Here is a 17,079-nt window from a genome sequence, read left to right on the forward strand (position 1 = left end):
CAATTTAGACATGAACTGACAATGTTTTGTCTCTCCCTGTAGCACAAAGGGAGAATATATTTATGAGCACATCCCGTAGCTGGTTTCCATATACAGCAGGAAAAAATGAACCATGTCTTAAATATATAGAAAACCGCAGCTCTGCGAATGAAGACACGTGGTTGCAGGATTTCCCCACTCTCAAATGAGAAGGCTTCCTGGGAGGATCAGAGCTTTGAAGTCACTCCACAAGCATTTGATGGCATTCCAGCTCCTGTTTACCTTCTGTGGCTTAGTGGTAAAGTTTACTTAGTACAAGATGGAGGTTTAGGAAAAAGGTGAAATGGTACTTTCCAGCAGCAGCAGCAGCAGCAGTTGTGTGTGCTGCTGCACCATGGAGACGCTGTTCTACTGGCCCACAAACAGAAATTTGTGTGGGAAGCACTATGTCATGGTTTCCAGGACACCCTCAATGTCCCTTCATCAGCATTTTGTAGTTAGATATCTGCCTTCACCTGGAACAGTGTAAGACACTTCTGAGTGTGAACAGATTTCACATGGGTAACTCAGGTCAAATACCAAAGCTATCAGACATCACATTCTGTCAAGTCATTCCTGTTCACATCCAATAAGTGTGCAAGACCGAAACAGCAGGGAATACTTTACATATTCTGCATTAAATATTGGTCCATGGAAGCATATTGCTCTAAAGTCAGCTTTTCTCTAATATCTTATTCTGGGTAGTAGAAGTATTTTTTTTTTTTTTTTTTTTTTTTTTTTTTTAAATGAAGGTTGTTGGTAAGTGAGATTGGTCTCAGGTTCCACATTAGATTATAAATAAATGTTTACAACCAGTTGGGACACAAGTAGCTGGTATTCACAAGGTGATGTGTCTGGATTACAGGCAGGCTGGAAATGAAGACGCTGTCAAATTTTACCCAGGACTCTATGAGAGCAACAGCTTTAGCAATGGTAAAAGTCAGTGAAACTGAGAGAAAGCAGAAATGAGGAGAAATGTAGAGAGCTTTATTTTAAGGAGAGTCCAGTAGTCCTTGGTTACCTGAGGCATGTAGATAGGGAATTTGAATTGCAGAACGATGAAATTATATAATATACAAATTCCATGGCAGGATGGGCAAATATAACATTTGCACGTCCAGATTATTCTGCAGCATGAAGAACAGCCTTTTTCCATGGGAACAAATCCTCTTTTCACACGTCCTCTGAAGCTGAATCAGTTTACACTAGCAGAAAATGTGATCCTGTGTTTTCAAATTATGTACCTGCCAGTTCCTCAGAGGGCTTGGAAGCTTGGGAAGGGTATTTCTGAATTTGATTTTGTTTTCAGAAACTTGGTCACTGACAATAGGTGCACAGTATTTTCTATCACGTTCCACTTCTGGACTACAGCACACCTGATTTGACTAGCTGTAAGGACTGGCAAGAACATCTCTGCATTAACTTTTCTGTTAATAACATATCAGCCCACCAAGCAACTGTGTAATTTGACTAGCTATGGAAATCACAGCACAAGGATGGTCATGGGAATGAGGAAGAACAATTACTTTTAAACTCCAGTCTGACGGCCAAAAGCAATACCATTCTCTTCAGAACTGTGAAATTATACAATGCTCTACAGGGCTGTGTAGCCTTGCAGAGGGTTTCTGGTTTGCAAGTCCATCATTTGTTGAAGTAGCTCAGTAGCTAACAATACCTACAGTGTTTGGGATAGTGTGATTTGTGTAATGATAAGTTCTTGGTCATGAATACATCCACAATAATTACATTTTATGACCAGGGAGACACTCCCAAACACCATGTGTTGTGCAAAGAATAAATTGACTAATAAGTATTTGCATGACGTGTCCAGTAGCATATGTCAAAGGCACCTGGATGTAACTGTTCTAATTTACAGTCAGGATGGTTTAGGGACAGACGTGACTTAAAACTCTGGGGATAAGGAAGCGCTGAAGCATTACAAAGGCTTGGAAAGTCTTTATCTAGAAGCTTCTAAAAACAGGTTAAACAACATCTATAAGCTGTGATGTAGACATTTTTGTCTATATTATGCTGCCTTAGGGCAGCAGATGCACTAGATACACTAGACAATGTCAAGGCCCCTTCCAGCCACACATGTCTGTCATTTCCAATCAAAGCTAATTAATGGCTTGTGCTGGTTTTGTCTGGGATAGAGTTAATTTTTTTCACAGCAGCTAGTATGGGACTATGTTTTGGACACAGCTAGTATGGGGCTATGTGCTGGGAACGGTGTTGATAACACAGTTGATGTTTTAGTTACTGCTGAGCAGTGGTTACACAGAGTCAAGGCTTTTTCTTCTTCTCACCCCAGCCCACCAGTGAGTGGGCTGGGGGTGCACAAGAAGTTGGGAGAGGACACAGCTGGGACAGCTGACCCGCAACTGACCAAAGGGATATTCCACATCATATGACATCATGCTCAGGCTATAAAGATGGGGGTAGAAGAAGGAAGGGGACTACGTTCAGAATTATAGCATTTTTTCTTCCCAAGTAACTGCTACATGTAACGGAGCCCAGCTTTCCTGGAGATGGCTGAACATCTGCCTGCCCATGGGAAGTCATGAATGAATTCCCTGTTTTGCTTTGCTTGTTTGTGCAGCTTTTCTTTACCTATTAAACTGTCTTTATCTCAACCCACGAGTTCTCTCACTTTACTCTTCTGATTTTCTCCCACATTCCACTGGGGAGGAATGATTGGCTCTGTGGGGCTTAGTTGCCAGCTGGGGTTAAACTGTGAGAGGGCTACATGAAGTTGCAAAGGAACAACAGGTTTGCTCAATGTATCCGTTCAGAGCTATAACAAGATCTGTTTGTGGGAACAGATTTTTAATTCCTTTTTGATCTTTGTTACTCTTGGAAACTTTATTTGTCATATGGACAACAGATTTTATTATCAGCTTCTTCTACACTAAAACCATTGCCCACCCACTGTATTTTCCATGGTTGGGTACCAAAGCACCAGAGGAAGGAGTCTGCACATCATATAGATTGTGACCAGTGGTTGAATGAAGATTTTGCAGCAAGTCTTCCCATTTCAGCAAGTACAAAATGTTTCTGAGCAGTCTTTGGTTCTTTACGACTCAGCTCCAAGAACAATGTGACAACGAACACTTATCTGCTTTGAATGTGTTGTGTTCTTCAAAACATTTGGGAATTCCTCATCAAATATCATTTAAATTAGCACTGTATAAATTCTTACGGTAATCAGCAATTCTTGGAAGATACACCTTGTTCTATGATATTGTGTATTCCTCTATCAGTGATGAAACAATAAATCTTTGTGATGAGAGTTCATCGCTCTCTAACGTCCTCAGTAACATTGAAAAAACTTGAATATGCTAAGGGGAAATGCTCAAGTCATAAAAACCAAGGAATTTCCTTTTCACAGTTGCATAAACACACCTAACTCTCATTTCTGTCACTTGAAGCATCCCACGGTCGACCAGAATTATGACAGGCAAGTTTCACTTCGAATTTGTGCTATGGGTTTTCATCATTTTCTGGGCTGCAGAACAACTGGTTTGGAAGATCGTCAGGGCCTCAGCAATGAAATAATAAGAGCTGGTGTCTGGAGACACCACTGCAATATAATCTGTTGGCTGTTGCTTAGATTGAAATGCCCAAATCTTTATGTTTCTTAGCAGAATTTTCATTCATGCATACATTTCATTGTTACAAAAAAACTTTAATCAGTCTCTACCTTTGTAGGAATGAACTTCAAACCACAAATCAACATGTTTTGCCATTTCAAAAAAGCCCAAACAACAGCCTCATTGCATGGAAATACATATTATATTTTTCAGTGCTAATCAATATAGAAAAACAGCCCCTTTAAAAAAAAAAAAGTAAGTTTTCTGCCATCTTCATCACTGCACCCCACAATGCTGGCTGACTAGAAAAGCTATGCATTGATATGGATGGAAATTTAACTACTTGAGGTAGAGCCAGGAAAGGAATATTTATGGACATCTATATATCATGGCTTTAAAAAAACGCTGCATTTGTTATTTAGGTAAAAAGACCTGGCTTATAAAATGATTTAAACTGCCACAAAGGAAAGATATCCAGAGGTACTGTAAATGAAGTGAGTCATAAAGCCTGGATCAGCTGGCAATAAAAAAATTGGTTCATCATGCAGAAATATTGATCTGTCTAGCCATAACCCCTTACTCTGTGGAATCCAGTTAAGAAGACACACAGAGGCATCCTTGCTTACAGAAGTAATTTCCTGTTCTTGACAGCTCATGAGCAGGTGAGAAAGGGTGTGAGCAGAGAAGGTACAACAGGCAGAACTGGCTGCATTCCTAGAGATTTTTTTGGATGCCGATAAGAGAAGTGAATCAAAGATGGAGAATTTTTGATACTGTTTTCATTATGTCTAAATCTCTCTGGAGATTAAAGGGCTTCATTGCAATCATGGAAAGATTTCTGGTGCAGACAGAAGTTCAGATGGAAAAAAACCCAAAACAGTGCTGGACTCACCTCTTCCCTAGCAAGCTGAATGACCAGCATGAGGTGGCCCACATTGACACTAATGAAGTCCTGTACTTTGTTGCCAATAAATTCAGTGTTAAAGAGTCAACAGACAGCAGTGAAATTTAGAAGGTGATACTTGCTTTTCACTAGGTTCTTCATTCAGATAGCCTGGAAATCAGGGGAACTGATATCAGGCTTCATTTACATGATGCTTCCCAAATAAGCTGACACCATCATCTACATCTGAAGTCTCTCCCACTTCTTGATCAACTTCAAGAAATAGTTTTCTGTCATGCTAAAGTTGCTTTGGATCACCACATATGCTAATTGCTCTGATATGGTGTTGAAGCTTTGCTATTTTTTGTGATGCTTCTATAGCAGATGTCTGGCAATTAGGGTGGCCCCTCTTGGTACCTGTCCCAGTGAAAATCACAAAAGTCTTTGTTTTGTTCTTGCTGTTTGGAAACCCTTCTTATCTAGTGGTATCTTTACTCGCAGGCAACCTCAGACACATCAGGTACTCTGTAATTATCACCTGAGCAGTCTCAGAGTAGTAGCAGAATGTGCATTTTGTCAGATGAAAGGGACAAGAAGAGAGCATGAGAACAGCCTCTAGTTTCTAAACAAGAATCTTCCCTACTGCGTCCTTCAAACGCTGGCAGCAAGTGAAGCATACAGCTGCAAATAGTGAGAAAAAAGCGAAAGGAAAACCATAGCTATCCGAGCTTACTGCAGTGTGTCCACTTGCAGCAAAGAATAATCACAAGGGTCTGTTGGTCTGTTCTGTACAGAGTGAGTCACTGCTTCTTGCTGTGAAATTGTGCTCTGCTGATTGACATCACTGAGTGGATCTCTTGTTCCTTATTTTGGCCTTCCTCTGCTTATCATCTCATCTATGTCATCAGTACTCTTTGCGATTTGTAAATCATATAGAGAAGTCTTAATTCCCTTGGCCCTGGCCCCAAGGCCATCAGAAACAAGTGAAGGAAAAGTTTGAGACTTTCAGCGAAAATGGCTGTGAACAGGTAAGCAGTGCTGAACAAAGCTTGTCCCTAAGGATGTGGCACTATTTACAGTCTTATCTAAATGTGTGGAACTTCTCAGGTGTAGGAAGCAGCTCAGTCTGTGACCACCCACTCCTCTGTGCCTGAAAGCAGCTTTACCATGACAAGTGTCTGACCACCAGCTAAAAGGGCTGTCTTTGAAATCTGCATTATCTCTAGAGTAATCTATCATCTGAAACAAAATGCCTCACTTCTCTTGTGCTTTCACATCTTCATCTTCCTTTCCACGCAAGGCATCTCAGGAACTACTTCTCTGTAACCTTCCAAAAACAATCCTCCTGTTATTTATCCTTTCCTGTTAGGAGGCTTATCCTCTGAAAGAAACAGAGTCTCCTGATTCTGAGACTACCATGACCATCTTCAATCATCTTCGTTTTCCTCTGGCCAGCAATGAACCTTTGCATTACTCCAAGAGCTAGAAGGCAGTCACAGGGCTGAGAGGGGGTGCAGCAAGTCCTTGCCCAGCTCGCAGTTCAAAGGCAGGATGAGCTATAGCTTTGTTTTTCCCAGCAAGCATTTGCCTACTGAGTCTCTTCAGAACCCACAGTGCAGGAGATGCTTCAATCTACTTGAACAATAATTCCTGTGTTTCCCAGACATTGCCATCAGAGAGCTACACCAGTCTAAGCCACTCGCTAACTTGCATTATAAGAACCTAGAAGAGCAGAAAATATCAAAGGAATAGCTTCAAAGAGCAGTAGAAAATGTTCCTTTCTGGGAATTAATGCCAGTCCAGTGTCTGCATTAGCTATAATTTGACCACTGACAGAAAATTATCCATGTGAAACAAACCACCACCAAATGAAGCAATGGAGTGACAGTTAATCTCCAGGGTAACTCAAAACGTAATAGGAACAGAAGTACCTAAAGAAATAGAGAAATAACACACAACAGCAAAGAAACACGTTCATTTAAGACAGTTAAGAAAAGAGCTCAAAAGTATCAGAAAACTCAAGCAGGACTAAGGGTACAATGTTTTACTCTGCTAGTTTATTAGATAACTTGAACTTTGCCTTGATGGATTCATACACAGAAGAATGAATTTTAAGTGGAATTGTGGCTCTAATACACAACCCTGTCCCTAAAGGACATCATTTATTGTGCTCCAGGATTGTAATTTTCCATTCACTATATTAATTCAGATTAAAAATTGCCAGTATTCCTGAAAAATAAATATATTGAATTGTCTTACTTCTTGAAAACCATCCCTCTTCATCTGTTCTGAGGGATGACTGAACACTACTCTGACTTAGAGCTGTTGTCTCTTTATGCTCTTATATTCCACAACATTTTTCCTACCACTGTGCTATGCCTAGTGTCAAAAATAAGAATGCAGAGAAAATCCCACCATTGCAAGAAAGGGAACAGCATCTGACCAGTTCTGCTCTGCAGGTTCCTTTAGGTGACAACATGAGGAGGGTTTTGAAATGACTGTGTGGAGACCAACCACTTCCTCAGCAGAAACCAGGAAAGACACTTCTTTAGAAAGTTGTCCCATTGTTGTTGCCCCAACATCAAGCAAGTAAAACCAGATTCCATGGCTTTCTTCCCTTCGGGTGAAATTTTGCAGTTCTAACCCACTTGTCCTCAGGATTCAAATGAACAGTGCTTTAAAAATTTCTGTTTCCACTAAGAAAATGACATGAGAAAATTCAAACTGGAAAATAAATAAACTTACGAGCATCTTATGACTGATGTGTTTGCAGTGAATGGTGTCACTTCTGACAGCAACACCCACAAAATTTTGTAGAATTTATTTTTTACAGGTAAAAACCCTGAATTCTCCTTTGTTTCTAGGAGTTTGTTTTCTATTTTTTAACTAGGCAGATTTATTTTTATATCTCAATATGCCTTTAAAATGGTGACTTCTTTCTGGACTCCTAATGATAAGGAAAATTCAAGATTCCACAAAAGATCCCCTAATTATACTAGCTGTTTGCAACAGACAGGAGTGTGATTCATCATGAGTGAAAATTATGCTGCCACTGGGAGTGGCAATGGCTTTATATCCTATTGCTCCAGAAGTCCTGTCACAAAGCTCAACAATTGAGTTGACACCATCGGTCCTGAGGAAAAGGTAAATATGTCCCTGACCTTTTATTCTAAGCTTTACATTAAAATGATAAAACTATGAAATATCTAAAGATGGGTATGTGCATTAGTGATGTACATATCTGTATGTGTGGGCTGTGTGATGAAGCTGTGCTTAACTTGTACAATGGCTTTAGCAGGTGTTTTCTAGAGAAGGTTAAAACCAAACCTTTCCCTCTTCTTCTGAATGACCCAGATTGGCTATTTATGAGAGCATAATCTTTCTACACCATTCCATCTTTTAAATACTCATACAGATAATTTAATTATTCTGGTGTAATGAGGGAGAGGTATCTTCCACATCTATGGAGAAAGTTGTTCAGACTCAGTAAGAGCCAAAACAAAAGTGATTTAGAATAGCAGAAACTCTAAAATACTGAACCGACTTTCTAAGGGATCAGATGCCTCTGCATCACTTTACTGGATGAAGACACTGACAAAGGCTTTTATAAGAAAGGAACTCTATCCTAGGCGTAAGATGTAAAGAGCTTTGGAGAACATTCAAGATCATCTGCTAGTAAAAACTGTGATCACAACTGAACTATATCTGGGGCAAGTGTTAAAGCTATGGATAAAATTAAAAATATGGCTGGAATTTTCCACTAATACACAATATACCTTTGTTGAAAATCTTGCTAAGTGAACCTATCTGTAGTTCAATTTTCTGGCAGATGTTTCTTAAGCAACCAGCCTTAGAAAGACACAGTACATGAGGCACAGCTGACTAACACACACAAAGATTTTAGAGAGAGACATTGAGAGTGAGATATGATCAAGGGGTGTAATTATAAGTATTATGCCTAGATGACTAGAGGCAAGAAAGATCAGGACATAAAGCAGGCTGGGAATGTGATTAGGACAAAGTTCGGGCTAAGTGACAAAGCCGTAGCTATTGCTTGAGCTGGAGAAACAGCTGAACTCGGAATACTATTTCCGAAAATGTGTTTCTCCTACCATTCAGGGTGCTGGTTTTCACATTCAATGTGAAAAGCCAGTCGTGGCAAATCAGGAATCTTCTGTGAAGTGCTAAACAATTCAACCATGCTACTGCAGAAAACCTTACTGTGCTCTACCAAGGTATCTTAAGCCTAGCAGGTGTAAGGATGAGAAGCCTAAATCTTTCTTTCCCTTGTAGCAGGCAACCGCAGCGCCACAATGTGCTCTCTCAGTGCAGCCAATGCCAAGTTCTGTCTCGACTTTTTCAGAGAGCTGAGCAAAAGGAAAAGAAACGAAAACATCTTCTTCTCTCCACTGAGTCTCTCAGCTGCCTTTGGTATGGTTGTCCTTGGAGCCAGGGGCAGCACACTCGAAGAAATTGAGAAGGTGGGTTTCTTTTGCTCTGAAAATGGGACAAGTGGCAAGACATGAGCAAAGAGGCTGATAGTACCAGCTGATGTAGCTCCTAAGCATCCAAAGGAGTGACGCACACAGAGGGCCCTTTAAAAATATCCTCTCTTATGCTATTCCTAACAACAAACTCTTTCAGACTAAACACTGTTACAGTAATAGATTCTTCAATGAATACATCAATAGTAAAGGAAGTATTTTGGAGGTAACCCTCCACTCTATAGGGCTCAGAAGTGATGGTTCCCTTTGATGGGGTCTTCTGCCTTCTCTGGATACCCGAAGTATTCTTTCTTAAGAAGAAATATTTCAAAGATTTCATGAGCTCAGCCTCTACAAAAACTTCTTGTTCACTTGCAAGGATCTCGTGATAAAGGACAAATAGGACTTTCCCCATCGACTGTGTCTGGCTGCATTTTGGCATATGCTTACAAAACACAATTTTAGTTTTGTGGTACTGACACTCAGCTGCATTCACCCAACATTTACATTGCAGGTATTTCATTTCAGTGAAGTTTCCAGCAATACAAGCCAGGGAAACGGATACCCTTCTGAGAAGGTAAGATGAAGTTGCAACCCTGAGATGAAGCAACAGGTGCTCGTTTGTCAGCCCTTTTCCTTGCAAACCATCACTTAATCAGAAAGCATGGCAGGGCTGAGTAGCCTCTCTGTATAAATTCCCAAACCTGCTTATTACTGTTCTTTTATTAGTTCTTTAAGGAGCCTTGTGAGATGACACATTTCAACAGCTACGCCTTCTCATTACAGGTTCCTAACCAAAACAGCAGTACCGATCTAAAATCTGATAAGTGCTTAAATTACTACCTGCGAAGATTTGTCTACAGGCCATGCTAAAGGCACCTTGGAGCTTGTCCTTCCCAGGCTCTAAGCCAGCAGACTTTTGCTTAGTGTGTGCAGAGCCATCACTGCAGGATACAATGTGATTTGGAGGTGGACTAGTGTAGGGCTGATGGGGAAACGTGTCATTCTGTACATCTGGTACAGGGAGAGTTGGAGGTCATGTCCTGATGTGTTTATTCTAACACCTGTTTCAACTGGCTGCCCTCAGATTTCTCATATAGAGAGAAGCTGAAATTTGCCCTCAGGTCCAGCTTTGCACATGAAAGCTCAAGCCTACTATGAAACTTCTGTTTTCCTGTTTGAAGTGCGAAGAAGCTGGAGGAGTCCATTCCCAGTTCCAGGCTCTGTTGGCTGCAATCAATGAACCCAGACCAGGCTGCTCGCTCACCATTGCCAACAGGCTCTTTGGAGAAATTACTTATCCATTCTTCCAGGTAAGTGGCCATGGTGTCCATTTTAACAGCTCCCGGAAGTTAAGAACTTGGCAAAATCTCTCCCATCATAGAGTACAAAGGGAATTTAAACACAATGGCACTGCCAGGTTCTTGCTGCATCATTTCTATCCAAGGAACAAATCTCTGTGACCAACAGAACACTTCTTTTTCTCCCTCAGAGTCTTCTCTGCTTCTAATAAAATGTTTGTACTCACTTTTCCACCATTCCTTCAGAATCTATATGAATATGGGACATTCCGATTCCTTCTGCCTTTTCAAACAAGGCTTAGAAGAAAGTAGCATCTTCGAGATTTTTGTCAGTCAGTCTAATTTAAGTGGAACTGACCATCTCAGAACATCCCTGTGTAACAATGACAGCCCAGGCAATGCAAATATGTACAAATAATTTCCTCAGGAAACCATATGTAAGGTGTGTGTAAGAGTATTGCTAGAAACAGTTCTATTTTATCTCCGTAACCACCTTTCTCTTTTGAAGTCAAGATTTCATCTTGCTTCCAGAACTTTGCATTCTATGTAAAGCGAGATTTTCAGAGCCAAAAAAAAAGGTGACCAGTAGGCTTGAAAAGTTCTATATTTAATATGTTATAAGTTTTACAGTGTATCTATCTACACAGAATAATAACTACATACACACACATTATCTCACTGTGATATTATCAACCCCAATTATTTGTTCAAAATAAGGCACCATTCTTTATTTGGTGGTTAGGGGAAGACAGACAACATAACAACGATATGTAAACTTAAAGAAGGGTACTAAGTTTTGGCCTTAGATATTTTTTACTGTGATGAGACATTTCTGCTGTTCAGTACAGTTTGAAAATACAGAAAAGTATGTTTGCAAATACGATTTGTTATAAAAAATCTCTCTCTAAAAACTGCATGCTTGAGTTAATTAAATGAATTTATTCACATATGTCTGTTTTACTCATTTCTTTCTTGCTCTTTCTTGCTGATCTACATGGAATTATCTGGAAACCATGAAATTATTAATCTTATAAAAAACATCTTGCTGTGATAAAATTCTGTCATTTGTACTTTCCAGCAATACCTGGATTCCACAAAGAAATTCTATCGAGCAGAACTGGAAGCAGTCAATTTTAAATACACTGAAGAAGAAGCCAGAGAAAAGATTAACGTCTGGGTGGAAAATGAGACAAAAGGTAAAGAAGAATAAGTGCAGCTTGTTCGGTTTGCAATCCAACCAGTTATGAATATCACATCTGAATTTCAGTTTCTATTTTTTTTTTCTTTTATTTTTATTTTTTTTTCCAAAGATAGAAAGTTTTCCATGTATTAAACACTGCATATTTTTTTTGCTCAATAGGAAATAAAGGTAGGAAGAAGTACAAAAATGCCTTGAGTTCCTGGCTTCGAAAGCTGTACATAAATTTTTTGCTATTTGTCTGAGAGCATTATTCTACTTTTCAGATTTACAGGATTAATTATCAATAGTCAAATGCAGCTGATTGCCTGAACAGGGTAATAATTCTTAATTTATTATTTTTAAAGGTAAAATCAAAGACCTATTTGCTGCCGGGTTTATTGATCCCTCCACCGTACTTGTCTTGGTCAATGCTATATATTTTAAAGGAAAGTGGGCAGTAGAATTTAAGAAAGAAGACACTAAGGAAACATATTTCCAACTGAACAAGGTACAGTGTGGGCAGGAACTGAAATATCTGGGGATGGAAATCAGATGTCAGTCTCCTATAACAACAGATGGGAGCTTTCCTCCTTGCTGTTATCCCAAGACAAAACATTGGTCTTCAGCTAGAACAATGGAAAGCTACATCTTCTCTCCAGTTTGATAACCAAACATGTAAATGCTTCTATCACTTCCCACCAGAAGTGGCTCTTGTGCAGCTGAGATCCTGGTTGGGTCAGGGTCCCTTTGTTGGGAATTTCACAACTAAGGATGCTGTTCCAAAACAATCTGCTTTTGGGACTGAATTTGAGGATTCTATTCCTTTGCTACTGTTTGCCAACAGAACAGCATTTTCAGGAAAAAATGAGCTAGAGACAAATTATCTCAGGAGAATGCATACATTATTAATGAAGGATTTAGATTAATGTTTGCATCACGTGCATCAGTTTCCCCACCTGACATGCCAGGTGGCATAACAAGGGATTTGTGAGTAATTTGGAACCAGTAAAAATGGAAAAATAAGTTTTATGCTTCTAAAATGGATAGCCACAGTTAAGAGGGAGGAACACATCAATGCTACAAGTGCATCAAACCCATGACCATTGTCAATAGTTTTCTGGACTGAACTCTGATCTCAATACTGAAACCAGAGCGATCCTTTCTGTATTTCTGTATTTTCTGCTTAGTATATTTCATGTGTTCCAGAATGAGAAAAGGACAGTGCAGATGATGTTTCAAGAAGGTTATTTTAACATGGCCATCATAGAGGAACCGCAAATGAAAGTGCTAGAGCTCCCATACTTTACTAATGAACTGAGCATGTTCATTCTTCTTCCTGAAGCTGTCTGCGAGGACTTCACTGGCCTAGAACAGGTAATACTACTTTCTTCTCTAGTAGCATACCTAAGGGGCTGCAGAGCAGCACTTTAACTTTGCTTCAGTGTGGTCAGAGAAGCGGGAAAAACTGAAACTTATTATTTTTTTTCTTCCATTCATTATGATGTCAATCGTTATTATCAATACTGCCTTACAGCTTGAATGCACCCTCACACATGAAAAACTAGCAGAATGGACCAGCTCCCCTAGGATGCAACAGCTGAGAGTGAAGGTGTACCTGCCCCAGTTCAAGATGGAGGAAAGTTATGTTCTCAACAAAACTCTCCAGGAGATGGGAGTGATGAATGTTTTTGACTGGGGAAAAGCTGATTTGTCAGGAATCTCTAGGAAAGATGGTTTGGTTGTGTCCCAGGCCATCCAGAAGTCATTCGTGGAAGTCAACGAAGAGGGCACTGAAGCATCTGGTGCTATGGAGCTTGTTTTAGTGCCTCTGTGTTGCCCAGTTTCTTATGAGTTCAAAGTTGACCATCCATTCCTTTTCTTCATCAGACACAATCCAACAAACACCATTCTCTTCTTTGGAAGATATTCTTGCCCTTAGTGGAAATTATTTTGAAAATTCGATTTTCCTCCGTACTAACATCTCCATTGACAAGCACTGAGGACAAAAGATAAGCATATTTTCACTAGAGTTTATCCTACTGTGTTAATTTGCTGTAAGAAACACTATCTGAGAGGAGCCAAATTAGAGAAAAAACCTAAAAAACATTAACTATTTCCTTTCTAACATCAACTTCAGCCCTATTTTACCTTTAGGAGGCCTCACTAAAATGACATCTATCTTAAAATACACTATGTGATATTTGCCAAAAAGCTATAGGCCTCTAGAGATGTATGCATCAAAAATCTTATTTTGAGCCTTTCCTAATGTAGTATGTCTTCAATAAACTGATGAATTTAGTGCCCTAAAGATGAGAGATGGATTCTCCCACATAAAGGAGACAGCGGGATAAGGATCTGCATTAAAAGGACAAACTTAGGTACTGAGTCTCTTTCAGCTTTACCTATCCCACCTCTGTATAGGTCTCAAGGAAAATGACGTTTTGAATGGGAGTAGCAAAGTATTCCTGTGGGACGTCTCTGTTAAGTGTTGACTTGGAGTAATGTTTCAAGTCATAAGGAGGCACTCAGGATTTGTTCTCAGAGAGCAGAGAAAGCAAAAGACTTATCTGGTTTAATCTTGCTTGTTCTCAAGTACAGACCCATTGCTTTTTTTTTTTTTTTCTTTTTCTTTTTTTTGTGAAAAACCCTGAGTGTGCTAGAAAGTTCTCCAACTTCTTCATAAGCTTCCACCTAACAGAAACAGGGTCTCAGAATAACAGAAGGCCTTTTCTGACAAGGTGTGCTTTGCAATGGCTGTGGATTAGACACTTAATTCCCAAACAAAAATTTAAGCTGTGATCAGCCATTCTTGCTCTAAAAAACCCAGCTTTATTTCTTTGTGCCTGCAATACCATGAGTTTCTTGTTCCATCTGCTTTATTAGTCATCAGCATAAAAAAAAATAATAAAAACATATATAGTGATGGTATTTAGACGGTAGCCTGTGTTTGTTCCATTTATTATAATAACCCCACTGCAAAATAAATATTAAATGTAGTAGTCTGCAGAATTAAGTGGGCAGAGGAATAGCCTAATATAGCAGGTAAAAATAATGGTAATACTTTCACAAGTGTCTATGTTACACTGACATCTACCTCTCATTTTAAAATATTAATTGTGCTAAGTTTAGGCACTGCACAACTCAGCATTACAATACGTAAACACTGAACCTCATTTGCTGCTTCTCTCTTGCATTTGATTTTATCAGGGAATTAAGAGCACAGCTTTCAGACACGGCTAGGGTGGAGGATGCTGCTCCCCGTGTCTGCTTCCTCCCCTGTGTTTTCTGCTCCCTCCTTTACGCTACCATTACTAGTTGCCTAACTTGTTGATGAGCAGTTCTCCAGGACGTAAATCAAGAGGAGAATTTTTGGTAAGGTTAGTTTGCCAATGACCTAGTTCCTTAAACCACCTCCTGGATGCTGTGGAATAGATGATGCAAAGGCATAGCAGAGGGATTGTGGAGAGGAGAGCAGCTCACCCAGTTTAGCGGCAGGCAATGTCCAAAATCCACAGACACATGAAAAATACTTGCTTTTAAAGGAAAAATATTCCACCTCTTTGATGACTCATTCTGCTTTTCCTGTTAGTCACTGATCAGAGGAAGTTAAATGCTGGGAACATACTAGCGCCCTTTCAGAAGTTCATATACAAATGTTTTTTCCAAATGCTGAGATGTCCAGGAAAAAAACCAGTAAATTACACTACTCAACAAAAATTCAATTGCTAAATAAAGCAGACTCATAATAGTCTGTGGAGATGGCTCACATGGCTGCAATTTCAGCATGTGCATGCACATAGAGAAGGAGCGAGGGGAGGTGTTCATTCAATGCAGCCAGCTGGTCTCCCTCTGTATAGAGGGACACTCCAGAGTGTTAGAACAGCTTTTCTCTACACCCCTTTATCTATAAAACAAAAGGCTGCCATGTCCGTGTAATGCATGTTGCCTGAATAGTAATTCATTAAAGAACAAGATAAATCTACAATATTAATTTAAAAAAAAAAAAAATCTATTTAAGTTGGTGCAGAATACACAGCAGCAGTTGAGGTATTTTTTGAGAAATCATGTGCAGTTCTGGCAATCTCTACTTTAAAAGGATGCTGAAACATCATGCTCCACTGCAGAGCTAAAGCAATAAATGAAGTGTGGAAAACATACCTTGCAAGGCACCAAACTACTCAACCTGCTGTTTTCTCTAAGAATCAAGAGGTACTTCCATGGGAAAGAGTCTAGTAACAGCAAGCAGTTTGTTTCCAAAACAGTAGCTTTGCTAGCTGGAAGCTGGAATTAGATCAGTCCAAACTAGAAATCAGGTATGCAGTTTTAGGAGTATATCTAATCAAAAGCTAGAACAAATTACCTGGGGCTTCAACAAACTTAGCATCATTTAAATTGAGTCCCCCCAACAGAAAAATAATTGTATGTCTTAGTAGAGAATGGCTAGATAAATCTCACACCGTGATTTCTACTGTGATTTATTTTATGAACAAAGTCTGATGTTGTGGTCATGACGACTTTAAGCTTCTATCAATCTATAGTAAAAAGTGTGAAAACAAGTGTCATGTGATTGAAGCGTTGACTGTATTGCATTGTTTTATCTGTGGACAAACACAAAAGGGGAAAACAGACTGATGTGTACTTGACCTAAGTGGATTTCGCAATACGTGTGTTTAGTATAGATGTACAGAGGGTCCTGTGTTATCCAAAAAAGGCAATTACCAAGACCACAGCAGTGCAAAAACATGAGATGCTTGCTAGAATTGCTCTCAGTTAATAGGGTGCCTGGTTAGAATGTTGCAATGTACTATGAGAGCAAAATTACTGAAACAAGTTTAACAGAGTAATAATGTGTAGCTAAAAAGAATTCTACTAAATGTACTAACCATTTTTTATTTTTAGCATTTCATAGCCACATTACATTCATAGAAGCTGATAGCCACATTCCATTTTATTGAAGGGTTTGGCTCTTCAGAACTTTTCCACAAGTGATATTCCTGGATCCCATGTTGCCCTGCTGAAGGCTGCAATGAAATAACGTAATAACGATCATTTTAAAAATCACAGAATGGCTGGGGTTGGAAGGGACCCCTGGAGACCACGTAGTCCAGCCTGCCTGCTAAAGCAGGTTCACCCAGAGCAGATCACACAGGAATGTGTCCAGGCTGGTCTGAATGTCTCCAGAGAAGGAGACTCCACAACCTCTCTGGGCAGCCTGTTCCAGTGCTCTGGCACCCTCAAAGTAAAGAAGTTTCTCCTCATATTCAGATGGAAACTCCCGTGCTTCAGCCTATGCCCATTGCCCCTCGTCCTATCATTGGGCACCACTGAAAGGAGTTTGGTCCCATCCTCTTGACACCCAACCTTGAGATATTTATAAACATTGATGAGATCACCTCTCAGCCTTCTCTTCTCCAGGCTGAACAGTCCCAGCTCTCTCAGTCTCTCTTCATGAGAAAGCTGCTCTAGGACCCTAATCATCTTCGGAAGGAATAATATTCTAAGGAAGATAACCCTATTTCTTGGCATCTACTTAAATAAAACTGCTTTGCTGTACTAATCTTACTTTAACAGATCAGAAATGAACATACCCAAGATAAGGCAAATAGATAGTTTCTGTTCCATC

At 39.7% G+C, this 17,079-nt stretch overlaps 2 protein-coding genes across 2 annotated transcripts in view; both read left to right on the plus strand.

Annotated features, from left to right (window-relative positions):
* The window catches only part of SERPINB5 (serpin family B member 5), a gene marked incomplete at both ends in the record, with an annotated part of 56,273 nt that extends 42,878 nt beyond the window's left edge, over positions 1-13,395 (plus strand). Inside the window, one exon of the mRNA XM_080364162.1 lies at positions 13,344-13,395. Within this exon, the coding sequence (XP_080220288.1) occupies positions 13,344-13,395 (52 nt within the window). The remainder of the gene's footprint in view (positions 1-13,343) is intronic.
* On the plus strand, positions 8,805-12,887 carry LOC308037156 (serpin B11-like; the record flags this gene model as incomplete). The annotated part of the gene is made up of 6 exons (XM_080338706.1): positions 8,805-8,972; positions 9,490-9,552; positions 10,160-10,288; positions 11,355-11,472; positions 11,822-11,964; positions 12,663-12,887. 6 exons carry the CDS (start codon positions 8,805-8,807, stop codon positions 12,885-12,887), a joined length of 846 nt encoding a protein of 281 aa, XP_080194832.1.
* Positions 13,396-17,079: the final 3,684 nt, after the last annotated feature.

Source organism: Nesoenas mayeri (assembly GCF_963082525.1).
Source record: "Nesoenas mayeri genome assembly, chromosome: 2".
Taxonomy (NCBI): domain Eukaryota; kingdom Metazoa; phylum Chordata; class Aves; order Columbiformes; family Columbidae; genus Nesoenas; species Nesoenas mayeri.